Source organism: Apodemus sylvaticus, chromosome 1, assembly GCF_947179515.1.
Source record: "Apodemus sylvaticus chromosome 1, mApoSyl1.1, whole genome shotgun sequence".
Taxonomy (NCBI): domain Eukaryota; kingdom Metazoa; phylum Chordata; class Mammalia; order Rodentia; family Muridae; genus Apodemus; species Apodemus sylvaticus.
Genome location: NC_067472.1, coordinates 33,939,885 through 33,964,572, shown reverse-complemented (window position 1 = coordinate 33,964,572; position 24,688 = coordinate 33,939,885). Strand labels below are relative to the sequence as shown.

Sequence of the window (24,688 nt, the reverse complement as noted above, 5' to 3'; positions counted from 1 at the left end):
ACTGGCCACCAGAGAATTTGGCCCTGTGTACTCTCAAAACCCATGGACCCTGTCTGCCAGTGCGCATGACCCAACTTCACATCTGCTATCTCTGCTCCACCTTTAGCTCTGAGCCAGCATCTTCCTGCTGCCACTCTGGGGAGTCAACTCTGATGAGCGCATCCAGTTGACAGAGACTGTCCTCTCTTACTTAATCCCATCCCACTGCACATCACACTTTTTATATTTAAGTTTGCAATATGCATCTTGAAATGTGCAATGCCCTACAAGGAACAAAAAGATTACACCATTCTTTGGGCAGGAAATTTTCTCTAACCATTGAACTCAAAGTCTGTTTAAATTGTCAAGGGACACAATTATTAACTGATATGATACAATATAATAATATACAGCAGATATCCCTTAGATAAAACACAAACTCAAAAGCCATGGACTTTTGTGCTTTTCTCCCCTCCCAATAATATAGGTTTAGTAGTCAGAATAGGACCTGCTACATAATAGGAAATAATTATGTGAACATGATGAATGAACAAGACCATGGCAGTAGACTTTGGGGAAAATATTGATGGTAAGAAGGAACTAAGATGAAGGATTAGCAGTCAGGATCCTTGCACATGGTGGTATGTAAATCTGAGAAAATACTTCGATTTTCCTCACTATCAGGGACTTTTCCTTAAGTGGGGAAGATCAACTAATGTGATATAAACATACTATGGGCTTTGGTCTAGTTTGACTTGTGTTGTTGTGATCAAACGCTCTGACCAAATCAACTTGGGGAGGCAAGTTTTGCTTCCAAGTCACAGTTTATCACTGAGGGGAGTCAAAAAAGAGCCTGCAGGCAGGCGCCATCTGATGCTTCCCACAATGCTCCAGTCCTGGGGAACAAACTCACAGTCAAGGGAGCACAGCCCAAACCACAGGGCTTGTTTCTCACTGGCAGGCTTATAGACAGCCAGCACTCATACACAGCCCAAGATTACCTGCCTAGACGTGGTGGTGCTACCCAGTGTGGGCCTGGCTCTCCTACATTAATCAACACTTGAGATGATACCCCACAGACATGCCCACAGGAAAATCTCCTCTGGACAATTCTTTAACTGAGCCTCCCTTCTCGGGTGACTGTCAGCCATGTCACCTTGACAGTTAAAGCTAACTGGGGCATTCTCTATCCAGCAAACCTGGACGGTTCTGCTGTTCTGAATCACTGTTTGACACTGGATGCCAGACAGATCATTAAACCAGAAGACAGAAAGAAAAGTGGGTAGGAGAGCTGAGGGTTAACAACATACACGACTGTGATGAAGAATGGTTTCTATGCAGTTAACGGCAACCTGACAATGATGTCTGTAAGAGTAAGATTTAAGCATACATGCTAATATAAACGTTAAGTATTTCTACACACTCTTGCTGGGAAACTGCTGCGTCAGGCCTGATCTACAGATGCAAAGGATCGTGGGTAATTATGGGACAGATTCAGAACTCCTGAGTCATGTTGCCATAATGATGGGACACTTGAGAACTTGCTTTGGGATGTGTGATATGAGGATGGGCTTGGTGAAGCAATGCAGAAAGGGAAGGGCTAGTGGTTACACTCAAATGAGCTAGAAGGCCTCCACGTGACCAGAATTGTGACTTCTGAGGTATAGTTCCTGAAGGTCTTGCAAAAGAATGAAATACAGGGTTTAGTCAGAACAATTTGGTTAGATTAAAGAAGAATTCCTGCAATTCAAACGACTTACCAATTGTAAGAAAACCAACAAGAAATTCGACAGCAACTGGGATGGTTTTGTAACGCAGTGCTGAGCAGAAATGAGCCAAGTTGGGGCAGGATGGGGTGGCCATGGTCTTTACAGGGCTGAAGGCTTGCTTGCCCCTCTATTTGCTGTTCTCTGTTCTCATTTGTCAACTTTAAGGGATTGCCAGCCACAGCTCTTCACATTTTTGTTCTAAACTATGAATTGTTTATCACACATACAAAAGAAAATTCCAGCTAAAATCCAAGTACCACAGATTGCCATTAACAAGTCCATCCTCACAGAGTTTAGCAGAGTCCTTAGAATAGAGTTATGAGAAAAAACATTTCTTCTTCAAAATTCTATTCACAAGAGACCAGATTTCACAAGTTTCAAGTATAAGAAAGGATATTTCCTTCTGAAAACCTGTTATTAATTCCTCCAAATAATGAAAAACCACTTTATCTAGAACATTTACCACAGGCACTTTTAAATTTTGTAATGGGTACGTCACAATAGCCAATGAAATGGAAAAAAAAATTCTAGACATTTCCTTCTCTTCAATAAACTTTTGAGATTCTTGAAACTCAATTTCCAATTAAAATAAAAAAAAAACTCCACAAAAGCAAAGTGTTTCTCTGCAAATGATACAGCATGACTGACAGGTGAATGAGCAGGCAGGCAGCTGAAATGGCACAGGAGCCCAAGTCGCCGCTTCTGCCATCGATTCCCTATTATTAAAATTTCCCTTAGTGATCAGCAGTGACATGAAAAGATGTTCAGTCAAGCTGCTAAGTAAAGGAAAAATTAAAGCAAGTTCCCTAGCTTTGCTGTACAGATTGACAACCATTAAAATAACATTTCTTGGTGAGCAACAGTACTACCATGTCCGCTGGTTAAGATGCAAAACTGGGAGAACCTTAGGAAGCCATCATGGGAACACCCATCTACCTTCACAATACACACACAGTAGTCCAGAAAGCTTTCTCCGGAAACATTTCCTGAGAAAGTCTGTAAGGAGATAGTGTATTGCTATAAACACATAAGCATATATGTACATAAATTAAAGGAACATGCCAGGAAAGCAGACCTAAAAGGCCTATTAAGAGAACGAATTGGCACATAGAACATGTTGGATGATCATAAGGTTGATTGCTGAAGGACAAGTTTGCCGCGACGATCTCTTCCAATTTGAGAGGCTATCTCTTCCAGTTCCTTTTTCATTCGTATTTATTTTTAAAAATAATGGTTAAGCATTTACCCTATGAAAAGAACCATGGGAAGATACTTTATCTGCTTCGTATAACTTGGGATTTAGTGACTTTAGTCACTTCAGTATTCTGGTAGGTTTAATCTACGTGGTCAGGTGTGTGATCACACACTTCTGTATGCCAATGCTTCAAGTATTCCTGTCACAGATGAAGGCTCCTCCTTGTTCGGTTTTATAATCCATCAGTCAGGCAATATTTCTGACTAAAGACGACTACTTTACATTCCCTTCCCCCACCCCCAAAATCTGGGATGTTGAAACGTTGACTGAGCCTACACATACACACCTAAATTTAACTTTTTGTTTTTGTAGAATTAGCACGCTGTCAGAATTTATCAAGTACTACTTATGTAAAACTGTGCTTGGGGTAGCTATATAGTAATTAAGTACATAAGAGTAATTAAGGATTTCTGTGACTCTAATTATCAATCTTTAGTACTCAACAGGCCTTAGGAATACCAGAGTTGATACTGAAAAACACTACTGATCATGGCAGCTGGTAACATCAGAATACCATTAAGGAGACTCACTAGCTCATTTCTTTTGTAGATGTGTAATGAGTTTCACAGTGAAGTCGATGACATTTGATTTCTAATCATTTATGTATGTCTTCCTGGGATTTCAGAGTTATGACATGCTCACACTTAACTTAAGCAATACAATTTCTAGATTTTATTCTTTTGCAACTTTACATATGCAGTTGTGACTTTCCCATGGAGAAGGAGTATGTTGACTTGTCTTTAAAAAAAAATGCTTTGAAAGTTAACCTTTAAGGACTTAACATTCTAAATCCCCAGCAATGAGTTCAGCCATGGCAGTAACACAAAGAACCCTTTCCTAGAAAGTGCCACTGTGCAGGTGTGGTCAGTAATCAGCCAAGGAAGAAGAGGTACATTGAACTCCTACCTGCTATATCATTCTCATCTACATAGATTGTGATTTCCAGAGCTGGAAAGATATGTTGGTTAGAACAATCCTTTCACAACGTGTTTTGTTCTTTGAGACCTGTCTGTAGCTGGAGACCCTTTGTTTCCCATGCACTCAATCTGAACTGGGTTGACAAGCTTACAGCTTCATACTGAGACAGGAAAATGCCACCGTTGTCTGGACTCTGTCTGGCTAGCTTCTTTGGGGGCCCACAGACAGGGCATATTTTACATTATGAAAAAGACAGCTCATAAACCCCCAGGGGTTGTGACCAAAGCGAAGGCTCCTCCTTCCCACTGCTACTGCGCTGGCATAAAATAGCCTCATGGTGTTTTCCTAATGAAACCAAATAACTGAACCATGGATGATGGGATGCTGGCAACTGGAAACTCCAAAGGAGCGAAAGATAAAGAGTGAGCAGCGGAAGCCTGAGAGGCACCCAAGAGGTTGGAGGAGACGGGGCGAGCCCTTTATACAGGGACTGGTTTCCAAGAATCAGAATAAATGTTATCTGTGTGCCAGAGAGGCAGAATTGCCCATTTTACAGATTAGAAAAGCATTGGAGAGAATGTGAAGCAGTTTTCCACCGTGTGTGTGTGTGTGTGTGTGTGTGTGTGTGTGTGTGTGTGTGTGTGAGAGAGAGAGAGAGAGAGAGAGAGAGAGAGAGAGAGTCAGATAGACAGAGATAGAGACAGAGAGAGTGTCCAATAAACTCAGCTTGGGCTACATTTGTTCTCTGCCTTCTCTTCCAGGTGATAGCAGAAGATGTGTAGAACATTAACATTTCTGAGGAGACCAGGATGATGTGGTAGTTTCCCTTCAAGGTGACAAACAGAAGATAGCACAAGAGGACCCATTGGCTCAACTAAGCTGTCCCTTTACCCAGCATGCTCTTGCATTGTCCATCTTGTCACATAAGAAGAGTGAACTTGTGCCGGTTGTTGCTACTACACCACTATAAAATAAACTCTGGAAGCTCCTACTCTGTACAAATGCTTATATGAAACAGCTGGGTCTTCAGAAGGAATCCAGTTCTGACCAGCACACTCAAATCTAAGAACCAGTGGTAACACACCATACAAAACTGGCATCCTGCTGGCTGCACAGGCTAAGCCCAAAGTGGTCAGTTTAGAATAACTGTGGGCTTCTGAGAGGTTATCAAAAATCCACAAAACATGGCTCATTTGGTAAAATATTTGCAATAAAAGCAATAAAAGAATGAGGATCCAGATGTGGATTCCTGGTATCTACATTTAAAGAAAAATACAGGTGCTACTGTGCACATCTGTAACCACTTGTGTTGTGGCGTATAGCAGTTGGATCCCTGGAAATGAGCAGCTGGATAGCCTAGCCTATTGCAATTGCTAGGTCTTGTGAGATTCCCTGTCTCAAAAGCTAGTGTGAAAGTTAGTTCTCCAGCTTCTATGTGCACAGGTACCCACAACATATCACACACACACACACACACACACACACACACACACGAGGGAAAACCACAAAGGGGTAGGACACATAGGCTGCAGGAACTCTGTGTCTGGCGTGTGGAATGGAGCGCCAGAAGCCGAGGCCTACAGAAGCCGAGGTGTGCACTTGTCTCGAGCAGGAATCCCCTGAGGTTGTGCTCATTTCTAACTTTCTTAAGAAAGCACAGAGGACTTCTGCCTGCTGCAGCACCTACTCTTGTGTGTCTTTCCACTTCTTTGTGATTCCACCCTTCTCTCTTCAGAACGATGGTGAACACACACAATTCCACATGAGTTCTCTATCATGCCTCTAATTTCCCAGTTGCATCAGAGAGATGAGAACTCCCTTCCAGTCACTGGTTTGAGGGATCCAAACAGTTGCCATCTAGTCCCGAGAGTGAGGAGCTTATATTTGCTGCCTATCTTTAGCCACCCTCTGCACAGGGTGGTGGTGCTGAGTGTGACACATTGTTTTTTTCTGAGCCCACCTTGTACTCCTGAGCCCTCTTCTCTACTTTGGACTTGGCCTGTGCAGCCAGCAGGATGCCAGCTCCCAGGGTCTCTCTTCCCTGCATGCTCCCCCCTGACATTTATGTCCTTTCTTGCGCCCTCCTCAGGAGGTATGGAATTCCATTCCCCCATCCCTGCCCTGTGAACTATTCATCTTCAAACTCCTTTTCAGGTATGATCTCTATAAATCCTTTGATAACATCTCCCCTATAATGCATCACGTTCCCTTTCCCCCTTTCAGCCATGGCAGTGTGGCAGCCATTAAAGGGCATTCTCGTTGCCTAGTACTTAGAGAGTGGCCAACAAACACCCGGTGAACTGGCCTCTCCGTGATGCGTCCAGAAGCAGGAAGACTGTGAAAACGCTCTTCTAAGAATTCCCATGGCATTTGAACAGGGAGCAGTGAATAGGGCATTTAAAAAGAAATTATCCAGTAGCACCATAACAAAATGTACAAATATCAACTCTTAGGCAACTAATCCAGGCAAAATTCTGAAGCTTGCCTGGGCAAGAGAATTCGCCTACCAAGAGAAAAGAACAAGCTTACAGGATTGGAAAGAGTGTCCTTATGTTGACATCTGAAAGAAAAGCTCAAATGTCCTGAGAAGTTGCCTTAGAGATATCTCCCAAACAGAGACTGGAAAATTCTATCCACAGTCAAACATTAAGAAGAAAGGACACGTTATCCTCTTTATATATAAAGGCAATCTAAATGGATAGAGTGGATGCTCAATCAATAAAACCGTGGTGAAGAAACATGAAAGGATGTTGGTGTTAATCCTTACAAGGTATATCCTTTACCGCTCATAAAAGCACAAGTTCAGCACATAATGTCTAAGTTCCGTACCAATTAGCAGATGATCGGCAAGATTCAGAGGACATTCTTTTGCTTCTTCATCAGCAAGACCAAAGCCCCCCTGAATTCTGACCTTCTAATTTTCACATGAGACAATCACACTAAGGAGTTCCGTTGTACTCCCCACCCCCAAGGAGAGCTGTAAACTCCTGTTTCCTCTGTTGCACCTTTGACCTGGAATGACACTGAATATGAATTCAGTTCAGCAATATGGCCCTCTCTAAGCCCATGTGGCTCGCCAAGGCAGTGCTGCCCAGACATTTCATATTCTTACATGTCTCAGCTCCATCTGAATAGATGCAGGAATGACATCTCTCCCTGAACTCTACACCTGCTGCAGGTCCGACAGAGGAGGTGGGCTCATGATGCTCTTTAAAGCCATGAATAAAGGCACAAAGACTCACTGTGTTAAAACTCTGACAGTTTGTGGCTTTTAAAAGAATGGTGTTTTACTAGAGGATGAAACTCATGCCAGTGGAATACCATGTAACTGCATCCAGTAAACGTGAGACACAAAAGGGGATAGCGTCAGCTCATAAATACACTCGGGTAAGAAGGTTCACTCTCCCCTTAAAATCAGCAGCATATACATTTTGTCCTCATCTAAGGACTGGTTGGTAAGAAATGCTTGCACGTAAAACTTTCTCCTGTTCAGAGAAGGAAGAGGCCTCACGGAGTCCCTAACCCTCCATGGGTGGCTAGAACGTGGTCAGTTTCTTTGGAATCTTATCACATCAGCTACGCGGCCATCTTATTGGGCAAGTTAGGATTTCTCCTTTTCTCTATCTATATCCTGACCTAATTTATGGCTGATTTTATCTGTTTCTTATTGGCTATAGAAGTTTTTAATAATTAAGAAAGTAAAAGTTTTCTTTTTTTAAAAGCCCAACATTTTCAAGCTGAAAATATACTCATTAATAAACTTTCAAAGAAGAAATGTAGAGAAAAGAGTATTTTGACAAAATAACATAGAGAATGCCCTTTGAGTCCTCTAAGTTTATTATTTATTTGCCGAATGAGAAGGTGCCAATTACTTATCCAGTAAATACTTATTTTATGCCTATTTGCATCAAGTCCTATGCTTAGCCTGGGGCTACAAACATGATCCTTGTTCCCAGAGCCTAATAAAGAAAGGGGAAGGAGAAGGAAGCAAGGAAGGAAGGAAGGCCCACGCCTGTGTCTGGTATTCTTCTTAGCCACTTGTTACAGTGATGGAAGGCCAGAGATGTCCACACAGGAGCTGCGAACCCAGGCGCAAAACCCTACACATGCATGCAGAGCTCAGAGCCCACAGGATTACAGCACAAACTGGCCTCCTTCATAACCCTCTTGTGAAGTTCTGTTGCAAAATACAGTTCAGGAAGGCAAGTGCTAGCCCAATTAAAAAGATAGAGCATTTTAGCTAAATTTCTTTCTGGTTAGTTTTTTTTTTTTTAAACCACAGGTAAAGTAATGTTTTAAAGAAAAATTTTACAAATTTTCATAGCTCTAAGCAAAGCAGGATATACTGCATTTGACTGGACGTAGGCCACAGCCAACTGTGAACTGCTCCATTAGTCTATACGGCACCAGCAGGAGATCGGTACGACTACAGGATGTCACTGACTGAAGAATACAGCCCGGTTTCAGCCACATTAAAGACCCTGCTATACCTCTCCTGGGCATATACCCAAAGGATTCCCCGGCATGCAATAAAGACACATGCTCCATTATGTTCATAGCAGCCTTATTTATAATAGCCAGAAGCTGGAAAGAACCCAGATGTCCCTCAAAGGAGGAATGGATACAGAAAATGTAGTATATTTACACAATGGAATACTACTCAGCAATTAGAAACAATGAATTCACAAAATTTTTAGGCAAATGGTTTGATCTGGAAAATATCATCCTAAGTGAGGTAACCCAATCACAAAAGAATACACATGGAATGCAATCTCTGATAAGTGGATATTAAATTAGCCCAGAAGCCCTGAATACCCAAGGCAAAAACGCATAACAAATGACTCCCATGAAGAAATATGGAGAGGGTCCTGATCCTGGAAAGGATTGATCTAGCATTGGAGGGGAATATAAGGACAGAGAAAAAGGAGGGAGGTGATTGGAGAATGGATGGAGAGAAGAAGGTTTATGGGACACATGGGGAGGGGGAATCCGGGAAAGGGGAAATCATTTGGAATGTAAACAAAGAATATAGAAAATAAAAATATTAAAAAAAATTCAGACATTAAAACAGTTTCGTGGAAGTGACCTACTCTGATTACCCTGACTTCTACAGAGCCACAGCCCAGAGGGGCACTTCCTAGCAGCTTCCCAGAATACAGCCTTGGGTCTCCCTTCATCAGAGAAGCTGCGTGACTGCCCAGAACCCCCCCTTTCCCTCTTTAGAGACCCTCTTTATAGAGGGTACTCGGCACCTATAGCAGGCACTTAAAAAACCATTTCCTGATGTAGTAGATGTGTGAGCAGATATTTGTAAGTGGAAGGCAGAAATTACCACTGAACTGAAAAGTCTAAGCTTTGTTGGGAAACTGGACAAGCAAGGAATGGGGGAGATGGAAGGAGCTGTGGCCCAGGGCCAGTGACCCTGGCTTTTTGATGTCCATCCTTGCTACAGATGAGCATTATGATCTTCTTGCCTTCTCCCCTGCTACTCAGGACTCAGCTTTGAACCTATTGATCAAGTTTAGTACAATCCTGATGGAGTCTACTATCTAGAGACCGTATTCACACTCAGAATAAACACTGTCTTGGGATACCATCCATTAATTCCAAGTGATAACCTATATAAATATATGAGATACTCATATATTAAATAAAATTTATAATCTATAATATATATTAAATAAAATCTATAATATATTTAATATATATTTATATATAATAAAATTTATTGGATATATAATCTAATATATAATATATAATATATATTAAATATATATTATATTATATTATTATGTTATATCATATTAAATATATTGATATATAATATAATTATATTATATATAAAATATATAACATTAAAATATATAATATATCTATATATATTATATAATATATACGTATATTATATATTATATATAATATTATATAATGAGGTACCAATGAGAGGAGGGAGATGATCCATTTCTAGAATCATGTGGAGTCTCAATGTACAGTATCTTTTCTGCTTACATAGAATTCTGACAACAGGAGACAAAAACATCTGGCGGTTGGAGTCTGTACAGCTTGGCATTTTAGTTTTCTGGGGAAGTCCACTAGGGCATGTGCTTGAACTGGCCAAAGGAGTTTGATTAAAGAAAAGAAACTGAGGCAGACTCGGTCCTCAGGTATGGTCCTTGCTGAACATAGGACTGACACAGGATGTAAGCCATTATGATTTATCTTTTCCTTATGTTCTTTTCTTTCTGTGTGAATATACAAGACATTAGGAGACATGAAGAGTTGTGTTGAGTTCCCTAAGAGATGTGCTGATGGGTCAGACAACTCTGGCCTCAGCAGCAAGGTTACAGTAATAAAGATGGTATGTTTTACTCAAGTGAGCTACAAGATGGAGAGAATGAAAGAAAGTTCTAGTGAAGAACCAAGATGGGAACCATGAAGTTCAGGGGAGGCCAGGGGAAGTGTCCCCTGAACCAGGGAAGGCTTTGATCTAGCTTATGAGAAGGAGCCAGCAGACATGGACGTGGACAGTGGTCCTCCCATGGCCTCCTTCCACACAGCCTCCTGACCATTCAGGAGCAGGATGCTACTGTACAGCCTACTCTTGAGGTGTCACAACACTGGGCACACCAATTGCCTTGGTCTGACAACTCTGTGTGTCATACATCAGGAGGAAAATACCAAAGGATTTCATGCTGAAAAGGGGTACAGTTTACCTCATAAGTCTGACATAAAAACAACATCTGAGACCCACATCTGGTCCTTAGGGTACCATTTTAAATCTCCCAGAGCCACCAGCTCCTGCTTACCGTGGACATGGATACCATTTGACTGAAAAGAAGAGCTGGTTTCTGGCTGGTAGGGCTTCAGGAGCGAGCCTGGTGGCTGCTGGGTGTGGGGAGCCTGTGTTCTCTGTAGCAGTGACAGGGGAGCTGGAACTCTTCCCGGGCTGATGTGGTGAGGAGATGGAGTCGGAGGTGCAAACCTGGGAAAACGATTACAACAGGCAGCATGACCAACTCTTCAAAGCCTTCTAAGTCCCCGTTCTGGCCCTACACAAGTATGACCATATGCTCTTTCAAAAACCCTTCATAACCCTCCTCTTTCCCGTCTAACCACCAGTGCTTCTCTGACACATGGAGGGGAAAAAGGACGCCAACAAAGAAAACCTTAGTCACAGTTTGGGTTTGTCAAGCTTCTTAAACTGCATTTCAAATCCTCTGGGTTTTGTGAAATTCAAAGCACAGCTTTTGCCAGGCCATTTTCCTGCTAATTTTAAAACCCGTTCACATTTTAGGGGAAATTCGATTCATATGTTTCTGAGTCATTTACACTTAGCTCATAAACATTTTGTTTTGTAAGGCACATCTGAGATCCAAGAAGTGTTACGGGTCCTTATTATGACCCCCTCTAACCAGAGTCTCCTTAAACAATACATTCACTCTTGCCAAGAGTAAAATAACTTAAACCTCAAAGGTCAAATGTGCCTTGAAACGCAGAACCTGAGGGGTCGGCTTGGGTTCTGTGCTGGGCAAAGTGCATTCCTGATGGTGTAGAGAGAATGCACTGTGGCATTTTTGTAGTAATGTGTAACAAGCCCAAGATTGTTGGGTCTTTTGGTTTTGTTGAATGCGATGCCTTGCATACGCTAGGCAAGCACTCCACCACTGAGCGCCATCCTCAGCCGCAGCCTCTCAGGGTACTGGTTTCTGAAAGGAGATATACTTGGTATTTAAACAAGGAGAAATCACCAAGGAACCTTGGACAACTGTATATTTATCTTCTCATTGTGAGGGAAAACTGTCAGGTTCTGAGTCACTAGAATGGCATGCCTAACAATGGCGAAGGACGGGAGACTTGAGAGAACATCCTTGCAGTACAGAAATTAGCAGGATGCTAGATTTGTTGGTTCGCCATGGGACAATGATACTCATGGTAGAGAAAGAAGCGAGGGTCTTGCAATGCCATGAGAATAAGCAGCAAAATAATTCTGGATAAAAGTATACTAGCAATGAAGTGTGTAACCTCTCCCAAGTTCATCAACATGAAAACCTTTAGTTAGTTCCTCTTTATACTGTGCAGAAGAAAAGCTTCATTTGGAACTAACAAATGCAGGTCATCAGCAGTGACATAACTTGTTTTATAGGAACAACTGACGCCACCAGGCTGGGCTCTTGTGTAAGGACACAGCTGAGAGGGGTAAGGCGCAGTAGACACGTTTACGAAGTTAATTCTAAAGGTCCTGAAGCAACGTATCTTGTGAAGCAGTGCTTCAACATTTATGTTGAGGGAGTAAGAGAGGATGGGAGGAAATGTCAGGTTCACTTTGCATTTCACTTGTGAAGTCGAGTGAGACTCTGTAAGAAGGCTGCACAGGAAACAAGAGGACAATAGGGGACTCAAAGTGAAGAGGTTCAGAGTATCACAGCAAACCAGATGGGATCGAATGCCTACCAACTGGTCACTTAGGATTTTATTCTATGGAAGGAGAGCAGCAGCTGCATGTCCTGTGCTGGTAAATATGCCCTTTGCTAAGCACATCCTCTTAATTGGGATTATCCTGAAAGGCAATGCTGAGTGGCTCGGAGAGAAAACACAGTAAACAAATCCTGGCACTTCCCTGAGAACATCTAGTAAAACACATGAGGCAGGATTCCCCATATGGAGACTATTTTCTGGAGAACATGTCCTTACTGTGTCTCCAAAGTAGCTCTGAGCTTGTAGGAGAGGAATGAGAAATTATGAAATCATAGAGTCCGGAGAGATGGAGTCCACACTGGCACCCAATCCTAGAAGGTCCTGTTCTTATGACCCTCCGGGTTGGAGGGAGAAGGGATTTGAATAGCAAGGTGACTTATGTCATTATCCCACAATCGCACTGATATTTCAACTTTGGGAGACAAAGTAATTAAGACCCTTTAGATCTCTTGTTTCACTACTTTATTTGAGAATAGAAGATGCATTGAGCTAGTGTATCCTCTGGTCTTTCCTTCTGGTACTTCTGCCATCTTTGGTCAGTCAATGGGGCCAGAGGGACAGACAAGTTGGATAATTTGAGGACCCCGGTACAGTCTGAGGATATAACATACCCCCAAACGACATGATACATCTGACTCACATGAGACATATTAGTAAGGAGTAAGAATGGTGACAGATGAAGAATACAAAAGGAGTCCAAGGGCCTTTCTTCAGAGTGAAGCCCTACAGCTTTTCTCATTTGCACTGGTGTGGGCAGTGTTAATTAGGATCACTAACTAGGAAATGGAGGCTACACCGCTCCAAGAGTTTAACTTATTAAAATATTTTGTCATCTATTAGATTATGTTACACTAGATATAGATTCTGTATGTGCTCATTCCAAATTATTCTTACCTACTCATACAAGTTCCTGGCCTTATTTTCTTGGCTATTACATATTATTCAGTACATTGATAAGGATAAACAAAGGGGGGAAACACCATAGGCATATACTGAGGTTTTAATATTATTTCACGACCCAGGACAGTAAAATATTATGCCTTCCACTTAACTTTTTTTTTTTTGCCTTCCACTTAACTTACACTTGTTCTTTGCAAGTCAGGTGTCCTCTGTATTCATTAAGTAGATGAGATTACATAGCACGGAGGTGACACATTTAAAGACAAAGATCTCACCTCCCATAAAATATTAATAAAAATTTAAATACAAATTCTTCTAAGTGAAATAAACATTCATAAAGTAGTCTTTGATTTAAAAGGAGTCCCTACAGAAGTTTTAACTTTTGCATCTACAGATAAAGTACTTTTGATGAGCAGTGATCATATTTGTCAGATGACTGCCAGGAATATGGAAACAAGAATCAATAGCTTAAAACCCTAGCACAAGAAATCTCTTTATAAAGAGGAGTGATTTTAAAGCATAGAGTCAATTTATACAAATTAAAAAACGTTTTGTTATTTTCATTCATCAATTTTAGAATCACTTTTACTTCTGCCTAAGACCACCATGCAGTATTTTAACAAAGTGCCATGGCTCTGTTAATTTGTATATTTTCAGTTTTCTGCTAACCTGCTCATGGTAGGGAAGAACAGATAATTAAGATCAGAGGTTATGGCAGAGAAGGAGTATGAGGATGAAGACAGAACCCTACAGTGAGGGGCGAGGGCTCCAGACACAGCTGCAAACAACAGACACCAGGAAGGCAGATGTTACAAGTTTGAATCAAAAGTCCACAAAACCCAAGAAACCCAACAGCTTTAGACTACTTTATGCAAGAGAAAAAACCCAGAGGATCAAAGATCCCAAAGCTTGTGAGTGTCACTACCTTTCCTGCTGCAGGGAAGGGAGGCCTCCCTAACTTCTCTTCTAAATGTCTGCAGCTATTTCCCAACCCTGAGCATCTGCCTGTATCAAAATGACTATGTTCTGAGTGTTTTGCTCAGAAAAGCCTGAGGGACGTATTTATGTGGCGATTGATGATGATGATGCAGAAAATGTTTCTTGACGCTAAAATAATCAATTCCAATGAAAGGTTATAGCTATTGGTATTTTTTTCTTCTTCTACAGAGTATTTTACCCTGCAAATATGTCAGGTCAAGGCAGCATCATCCTAATTCTGAGCTACACCATATCCAAGAGGTATAAGAAAGATCTTCTGTATACCAACAGAGGATTCACAGCGTTCATTTCAGAGACTTTCTTCCAGTGAGGCTGCTAGTATCTGCTTATGCTTTTCATAGGACCTCAAAAGAGATGACTCCTGTATAAATAGGCACATGACAGACTAGGCGGTGGTGGGGCTGGGTGAATCCCTGCTTACCAGAAACAGAACACACAAAAGTAAGCCAGAACTGAGTCAACCATTTCCCCTCCCTTGGTGGGGAGTTGGTATGACCTTATAATGAGCAATGGTTTGCTAAGAAGAGGAGGCAAGGCAGAGGCTTTGAACTCTCTTAAATAAGCCTTTTTTTGCAGGAGGGGGACTTGAAAGGTTCTTGTAAATGCTCATTCAGGACACCTCAGGAAACAGCTGATCTCTTGGCCACACTCCTTCCCTTCAGCACCTCCCTTTCCTGGCTTCTCTGCCCCACTTTCCGTTCCATCAGGCTTCCCACTTGGCAGTGGGCAGGCCAGCACCAAGAGCTCACCCTTCCTCAAGAGGTAGCACTGATTCCTAGATTATGAGAAGACAGTAAGTCCCAAGTGGGACAAGCACAGTTAAAGTTCCCATACAGAAGCCTGGGAAGGATGGTGAAACAGAGGATGCAGAAAGACAGATGGGTCAGGGGCACACGGGCTTGGATCGAGTGCTATCTCTTACTACATAAGGAAGTCTGAATAAATCCTCCAACTCTCCTAGCTTCCATAGAAATGAAAGACAAAGATAGCCCAACTTCCCTCAGAATTGCAAAGTATGAGATAATTCTATTTTTTTTTTTCATTCAGGAGATATAAACTAGGCTCTGAGCAAGCTGGTATAAGCAGAGAGGGAGGGAGGGAGGGGCAACTGAAGACCCATTGCTAAGACTAAGTAAAAAGAGAGTACTGCACTAGCAAGGGAGCATAACAGACAAAAGATCAGTAGATACGGTACATTGTGCAGACGCTTACATCTGGAAACCAGGGATAACAATGAACTTAAGACTAGGAGTGGCTAACAACGTCCAGGTGATCAGTCATGCTTGGGGAGTGGAGGGCTGATGGAAACAGTGGTCATGGAGAGCATCAGGCCTTAATCTGTGGGTTGTGACCCTCCTTTGGGGCCATCTAAGACCACTGGAAAGCACAGATATTTATAGTAGGATACATAACAGATGCCGAACGTAACAGTAGCAAAGTTAAGAGTTATGAAATAGTTTTATGGCTAGGGGCCACCACATCATGAGGAACTGCATTAAAGGGCCACAGCACTGGGGAGGTTGAGAACCACTGATGTAGGGCATCCCTAGCATGTGTTTTTAGTGAGCCAGAGCCTAAGAACTGCCCAAGATTATGGTCCTGCTGCTACATTAGACCACTCAGGGAAGGCTTGGAACAAAAAAGAAATCTGAGGAAAACCTTTTTGTCTTGACAATTCCAGTATGGATACTGGCACTGACTTTTCTGGTTCATTTTCTAGTTGGAGGAGCAGTCTTGAGGTCTCCAAGGGTCTGATTTCTTGGTGCTGACTCAAAATATCAGTACCATCATGGACCATTCCAGTTGGAGGGGATCTGGTACCATTTTTGGATGAGAGTAAAGGAGATCAGGTATGGTGAAGTCACTCCCCTACCGTAGCAATCTACTCCACACAGTGCACTTTCTTACAGTAAGTCATGACACTTCTCTCCTGGGATTCAAACAAGCCAGTGGGGTTTGGTTTGTCCTTTTTGTCTTACACTGGAGCTATGAACCTACTAAAGAAGGAAGAATGCATGTGAAGAGCTCGGTTCATTGTACTTACACAAAAATATTATTGATTTGTTGGCCTGGGAGCAGAACTAATGGATACAAACTGTCCTACAATGGATCTGTGTAAGGACTTTTTTTTCTTAAAGGAATTGTAGAGTATCATATGTGGGGATTTAAATCTGTGAAAACTAATCAATGGAAAAGGGGCTGGCTGTTGGGCCTACTGAGGGACGGGAGGATGAGGGGAGGGGGAGAGGGAGGAGGAGAAGAAATCCTTTTCAAAAACTAAAAAGAAAAGCATAGTTTTAAGGATTTCACATCTGATTTAACATCTTTTTTTTTAAAGGCCCAATAATAATACCATACTTTGTATAGTCAGACAGCTCTCCATTTTAGTAGACTTTAGTGGTCTTTATAACGATTTATGAATCACTTCATGAATTCCTGGCTGATTCATCTGGGTGACTATAGTATCTACTTATACTTCCCTTCTGTCTCACAAAAGAGACACTTGGACTCAGTTCAATCCAGATTTGTCCCCAAATGAATCACAGTACGTTACTGGGGGAACTGCAGATTGAATTTGGCTTCTGGGACAATTGGGGGCAGCTTTCAATAATGAAGAAATGGCTTCTGAGAGGTCTGGGTAATTGCAAAACCGTCCATCTGGGTAGGACCAATGCTGGCCAAGAGCTGTGTGTCTATCCAAGGAGATGGTCTTCAGTCAAAGAGCCAAATCGGTGCCCTGGGAAGGAGTAGAGCTTCTGTCTCCTCATAAACAGCTGGGTCAATAATTACCACAAAAAATTCATCAAACCAGAGGGGCTCAAGACTTAAGAATGATCCCCATGCCTCCGGGAAACATGATTTGAGGAGGACTGTAGGCGAAATGATCATGCATCTTTAAATGGTGATTCAAACGTATGTATTAAAAAGTGAGCATTTGTGAGAGTAGAAGAGCCAATGTGACCGGCAGGAGAGTTATTCCACGTGGGAACAGGGAACAAGCTGTAAAGTCAAGAAAATATTCAGTGCCAAAGGCTCAGAATTATATATATATATATATATATATATATATATATATATATATATATATATATATATATATATATATATATTATATTTATTTCCTGGTAAACTCTGAAGTGATGCCAAGGATATTGCTGTTTTCCTTTGTGGAAAAGAAAATGGAGGAGAAACAATCTACAGTATACAAGAGCAATGAATCCTGCAAAAGCAAGAGCTGAGATTTCTGAAATATCTAAACTCTAGGACTGGCTGGCTGTGACTCGGTCACATTTTCTCTTTCAGACTCTCTTGTGAATGGTAGGAAAAGAAATGTCTGATTCTGCCAAGTTCTCCTTTCAAAGGAGTACTAAACCAAAAGAAAATTCTATCTAGGGTAGTCTTGGACATTTGATTTAAAAATTTGTTCTGAAAAGGGAATTTCTGCAGTGCTGTGACTCTACTTGTGTTGCTGTGACTGCACTCTATCAAGAGGGTTAACTCGCTGCCCCACAGCAAGGGAAGTGTCCTTGTTTAGCATGGCCACCGAGTTCAATGTGTTTTCTGACAGAATGCATTATAAAAGAGAAGCATCCAGAAGAGACTAAAATGAGAATTCTAAACAAGAAAAAAAATTTTTTTCCTAAACATGAGAAACACATGATTATCCTAAATCTTTCCGCATGGCTTCAAAATGTAAACTGTTTCTTTAAAGTCTATGCAACTTTGAGGATCAAATTTAAATGTGACTTCTGCAAGATATGGCTGGATACATCTGCAAGCCAGTACTAAATGAGAATACACAGTCAGCATAATCTGTGAATTTGAAGAAACTATCTGAGAGGTAGTTTGTTCAGTAATTGACACGTGCTTTTTGGATGTAGTTTCTTTGCATCTTTGAAGCATCAAGTAACTATGAAGGAATACTTACTGCTTTCTCTTGAAAGTGACGCTCAATACTGTCTATAGAAGTGAACCGGAGGAGTCACTGTTTCAAAGGCCACAATCAACCAGAAAAGGGCTCATGGTTCTTCTGGGTGGACAGAGAATAAGTTCTTGGACATTTATTTTCAATTTGCATCTGGAGCACCCTCACCCAGCAATATACAAGGACAAGTACTTAGCAAATGCTGGTCACTGTTGCCCAAGAACTGCTCAGTAGAACATACCATTGCTTCCAGAGACTGAGCTCCCTACTTGGTGTCAATTCCTGGGCCTAGGTAAATGAGCTATTTGCTCGACTAAAATACATTTTTTGGATACTGCATTTGTTTCTGTTTCTGGAGGGAACATCTCGTTTAGAAGATAATATATATTTAAGAGAATGTCCCGAACCATTTGCTCTGGGATTGACGAAAATGTGGATTATTTTCTTCTTACTTCTCACTACACAGAAAAGCAACCAAAGATTTTTTTTTCAGAAAAAAAAAGCAAAAACTAAAAAAGACTCACGTGAAAACACTGCATCTTAGTGTCTTAGTGTCTGCTCACCTTGACAGTCTTCTTCCTGACCAAGAAACAGACAACCCCTCATCTGCAAAAAATGGGAATCTCTGAGCAGCCAGTGCCCTCACTTAGGGAAAGAAATGACTTCATGCCTTTAGGTCACACTGCCAGAACAGGAAGTGAAGGCTCTCTCCAGAGTGACCTGTTCTACATCAGAGAGGAAGAACTTAGGACTATGTGAGCACTCATCAGGCTGATTCTCACCTGGGAGATTCAGGATCTGCATAATCTGTTAAGAGAACACACTGACAAGTTTGAATAATACCATGGCCTAGCAACAGTACCATACTACCTTTGCTTTGTGTATTAAAGTAGGGATGACAGAAAAGGAATTCTATCTTACTGTAAGGCATCTTTCTTACAGTTATGACTTGCCTTCCTGACAGAAAATCCCAGGGGACTAAGAAAACATCATCTTGGCCTTAACAGGAGATGGATTTGTTTGGAATGTGGGAACAAAATAAAGATGGCTGACTCGGTTTCTAGAGTCCAAGTGACCTTCCTTAGCATTTAAAAAGATAGTAACTTTTGTGGGCATCTTAATACTCGATTTTGATATGTGGTTCTGCTTACGATAAAATGATAAAACAGTGTCTTTCAGAAATAAAAAATAAAAAGGAAAAATAACCCGATGTGACAATGTACTGGGACCAGAAGGAAGCTTGGTACGTGTATGTGAAGCCTCCCAGAGAGATCTCGAGCAGGGACTGAAGTGACTCAAAGGAGAAGGTGGCAGAAGGACAGACAGCAACCACGTGCTCTGGTTACTGTTAACTTTCCATAAATAGTAAAGCCATCATTGCTATGGAGTTCCTACCCCTAACTCCACAGATCTCCCTAGAAGCATGGAGGGCTCAGAATGGGAGTGGCAACTGGCACCTTCACAGTTTCTGCTCTCAGAGAGACCTAGTAAAATGGAGTGGAAATAAATCCACAATAAATTCAGGCTGTGCTGGTGAAAGGAAACAGCAGAGTCAAGCAACCCAGCAAAGCTGGGTGGGAAAAGCTTCTCTCAGGCCAACATCTAGGCTCACACCTGTAATCCCAGCACACAGGCGACAGAGGCAGGAGAATCATTTTGAGTCTGAGGCCTGATTTACCTAGCAAGTTCTAGACTAGCCAGGGCTACATGAGGATCAATCTCAAACCAATGATCCCTCTCAAATAAACTAATGAAGGCTGACCAAATGCCTCTAAAATGGCAGAGTTTGAGCAGACACTGGAAAGAAAAGGCATCTTCATGCCAAGCATCATCGTGATCATCTAGTGTCTCAGGATCAGCAGATGCAAGGGCCTAGAGGCAAGACAAGTCAGTCCTTTCTAAGAACAGCATGAAGGCCGATAAACTCTCAGCCTATTGAACGAGGGTAGCAATGGAAGGACACTTGGCTGGCACCTGACCACAGGGGACCATCAACTCTTGGTATGATTCAGGAGGATGTAGAGAGCAACACATGACTTATTTACATTTTAAATGTCAGGTCTTGAGGCACAGAGCAAAGGCTGATGAGATGGGGTTGGAGGACTGCTGTGGACAGGCAAAACCAGTCACAGAGAAGACAGAGCAGCTGTACTTGAGGTGGTAGGTCAGGTGGGGGCCAAGAATGAACGGAAGAATGGTGCTGATTAAGTCTAAAGTCCACTTGACAGATTGAGTTAATTAGATGTGAAAGAGCAAGGGAGGAGAAGATCAGAGGTGAGTCCTAGGCTTTTCAGGTCTTTAATGGCAAGTTAAAGATAAAGATAGTGTTAACTCTTGATTACATTATAAAAAAATATACTAAAGTCTGAGAGTTTGAGGGACATCTGAATCAGAGATAAGTCAGGGAAGATTACAAAGACAGACTAGCAATGGGTTTTTCTCAATCTATCCATTCATGTTTTTATGACAGGAATTCTCAAACTGTGATGTGTATGTATGTACATATATATGTGTGTATGTACACACACATATGAGCATACTGGGAGAGGAGGGAGATTTTGGACTCTTCTTCTCTTATAAAATGCCCATGGATGTCATCTTTCTAGAAAGCATCAGACATCCTCAGGAGATGCTAAGTGAAAATAACATCTTGACTTCTACCAAAACTCTCTGACGCTGGCACACTCATCATCCAACTGTAGAGCCTGCTGCGATGTGCTCACTTGTGTCACAGGATCATTAGAATCAAGATTGATGGACATTAGTTGCTGTCTGTGTTTATTTGTTGCCCTCTGGGTTAGGAATGTCTCTGTGAACATGACAAAGTATCTGCCATCCATGTCAGGGGTTCACACAGTGATGAGCACTGAGTAAATTGTACCTATGTGAGGATGCACACAGTTCTATGGAGGACTCGTAGCAGGAGTCATCTCTCCTCTAATATAATAGACAAGCAAGGTCGTCAAGTGCTTCTGTGTCCCAGACCTTTGTTACTTTCTCTAACATAGAGATAATTTTCATTTTTTTTGACACTTGGGGACTCTTCAAAGACCTGAAAATCTATAACTATGTAGCAAACACTCTTGGAATGGCACAGAACAAAATGATCCTTTCAAGTTGTACTAGGAAGTTAAATAACATCAGCTCCACGGTCTTGAGTCTAAGAGTTTCAAAGGACAGCCTTTGTCTGACTGAGGACCATATGAAACACTTTCCTGTTCCTTGTCGTTTCTTCTGGAAGATACTCAGAATTCTCTGTAGTGAAGATCAGACACATTTAGAATGAATGCTACAGTCACTGTCGTTTTCTATTGTCCAGATGATAAACTCTTGTTCACAAGAAGCTCAAACTCCTTAGTGTGGCTAATAGCAGGGAATTCTCAGTCAAATACTCTGTCATAGTTGTGTTTCTTATGCCTAAAGACCACTGTCTTTCAGGGGAGATAGTGCTTCCTCTTGCTTCCACTCCCATTTGGAGAATAGATGTTCTTGCTCTGCACCTCCAAAGCCACTGTATCCCCCTTTCTTTCTTTAGTCTTAAAATTTATCATGTTCTATTGGCTCGGCTGTCCCCCACAGTGTTTTCAATGTCCACCATATCTCATGCCTCATAATTACCAGCCTAGTGAAAGACTCAATGGAACCAAAGAGCCCCCAGGGCTAGGATAGATCCTGTTAAGTTTTAACATCTTGGTAGATGTTTATGAGTACTGAACGCATACTAGGACATTCAGAAGACAGAGGCTATAAAGAAGCTCTGTAGACGACGACACCAAGATACCTGTTTGCTCAGGAGCAGGGCTAGGAGAGCAACTGGCCTGGTTGAGCAGTATTCTGAAGCTACATATGCAGGCCGTAAGAAAGCACCACACCTCTTAGCAATGTGTGTGTGTGCCTAAATGTGTGGTGGACTGGCTCCTTGGAATTGCATCAAAGTATGCAGGAGGTATAAGATGGCAGAAGCATTTAAAATCAAGATCACTGTCCTTCTGACCAAAACCAACAACAAAAATCCAAACAAACAAAAACAAACAAAAAAAACAAACCAAAATCATAGAGAGAACTATGGATCCCTTGCCATGGGGCCGTGGGTAGGCGATGAGTTCTGGCTCCCTAGACATTCCCCCTCAGTGCTCTCTATCCCTTGCTAAGGTGCCGTCAGGACACCGCACAGAACTCAGAGCCAAGTACTCTGAACCTTATGAGGAATCCAGGCTTCTGCTCTCCCAGATCAAACTCAGCTGTATCTGGCAGATCTATGAAACAGATCTTAAGAACCAAGGAGTTCCCCAGCGTATGTGCCTGTGACCCAAGAGAGGGGGGAGGTTTCTGGGTTGAGAAGGAACCAAGCTGAGCACTGAAGGCTGCAAAGACCTGAAGGTCAGAAAGGCTGAGTCAAGACACTGCAGCAAGCGAGCTAAGTGAGAAGAGGGAGCTCCAGGCTGGCTTGCTTGGAACAAAGAGCTTTACTGAGAAAGCAGCGTGGAGAAATGGCGACTCTTTGACCTCCAGCATCCAGGCAGATGGTACCAAGTCTCCAGGGGTGAGTTAGAACATGGTCCCTGTGAGCATTAGCTTTGGATAGTCATAGACATACAAGCCCTAGGTCTCCGGTACTCAGCAACGACTGAAGAAACTGGCAGTCTATATTTAGTAAAGGAGATTTGGGGATTTCTTCTAAAATGGTGATTCCTAACAATTTTCTAGTCTTAATCCTTGTGCCAGACCATACATTCTGTAAAGAGACAGGATTCTCTCTTTAACTTTAATCTTCTGGGCCTCAGAAGTCTCAGAAATGGGGCTCAGGAAAGCTTTTATAACCTCCTCCATTGTGGAGATCCCATATCCCTGTCACTAATACTACATATTGTGCCTTGCTTGTAGCCTTCAGAAGGAAGGGAGGCAGCTTATGCTCTCTTGCAAAAGTGAATGACATAAACTTAGATGATTTATCACTAGGGCTACTAAGATTTCTCCAGCTCAAAATGGCCACCCTTAAGTATTTTTGCATTTGCTGGTGTAACATTCACACTATAAAGCCCAATGACTTAACATTTCCAGAGACACTGAGTTCCCCTCAAGGGAAGCCACTGTATAGACATAAAGTACGGGTGGCCCTTACAACATGACATAGTAAAACACTACTTCCCATAAGAAGTCCAAATCCACAAATCCACATCGGGAGATGGGCTGAGGCACTGTTCAAATCCCTGAAATCACGTGTCATTCAGTTAGTATTTAAAAATAAAAATAGAGACTCATCAAATTGAGAAAACTTACATTTATTTTATGGTGGTCAGGATGAAAGAACTTGATGTTAGATGGGCAGCTGTGGTGGACCCTTTCTAACTTCTGACAGTGACTCAGCCCATTTTATTAATGAGCTAAAGCTAAGTAAATGATGAATCAATGCCTGCAAAGCAGGAAAAGATGCCAGTGTCCCACTAAAATCGCAAAGTGTGATCAACCTGTTTCCGTTAAGAAAACTGCTGGAGTTTTTACTGGGGGATTTCCCAGGCAAACAGAGCAAAGATGTATAAACCCAGAGCGGAAGGTAAACCCATTTCCTCTCCATGTTTTCATCCTGGTCCCTAGTGCAAACACAGTGAATAATTCAGGGTTTCTTCATGTCATCCTCTTCTCTAACTTGATTGGAAGAGATAACCGACATCTCACATTTGCCCAGTCAGTCAGGGTGGGGTCAGGATACACATATACCCTGTGGCAAGGGTATGCAGCCAAAGTGCCAACGTGTCTTCCCATCCTCTTCCTCCATTTTCCCACCATGGGTACTTACTGATCACTGTGCACTCTCTAGATTCCACCTGTAATCAGTCAGCCCGGCTAAGGTACCACGTGGTTGTCTGGGAAGCCATGTGTGGCCTGTTGTACTTGATGCTGAGCACTGTTTCTAGTCCATCTGCAAACTGTACAAATGCTAAGAGGGATAAGCTCCTCTCGGCTTCCTGAATGCATCAGGACCTGGAAACACAGACTTCCTGTCTCCAGTGAGCATGACTGTAAGGGGTAGTGACCACTCCCATGGTTTTGCTTAGGTCCTTCGAAGGGAGGCTACACTTTACCATGTACACAGGACTGCTGAGATAATTCTTACCTTCTGACTCACATTTCTAATGATCCCATACATCCACGCGGATCTTTCACCACCTTACAAAATCTTTCTCTTTCCCCCCTCTTCTTCCCCCCTTCTATTTCCCAAAGTTTGTTAAAAGGCAGAGTTTCTAGAGAAAACTTGGGCATTGGTTTGGCTCCTTTTCTCTGTTCTTTAGCAAGTCTGCCTCCTAATGAAGCTCTTGAGTGAATTCTCCTTACTTCTCTGTCGTACTTCCAGGCACCACAGTGTTCACGAGGAACCCTACAACAGCTTGACTCTAACCTCCCCTATCTTCCACCTCAACTGCAAATGCCTCTCTTATGCAGACGCCTCCCTCTCTAATGTCAATCTGA

General features: G+C 42.1%; 1 protein-coding gene across 3 annotated transcripts in view; it reads right to left on the bottom strand.

The window, feature by feature from the left end:
* Positions 1-24,688, bottom strand: part of Glis3 (GLIS family zinc finger 3) — a 426,372-nt gene that overhangs the window by 14,198 nt on the left and 387,486 nt on the right. For all 3 annotated transcript variants that reach the window (XM_052187691.1, XM_052187699.1, XM_052187709.1), the window contains one exon: positions 10,728-10,903. In XM_052187691.1, coding sequence (XP_052043651.1) covers positions 10,728-10,903 — 176 coding nt within the window. The remainder of the gene's footprint in view (positions 1-10,727; positions 10,904-24,688) is intronic.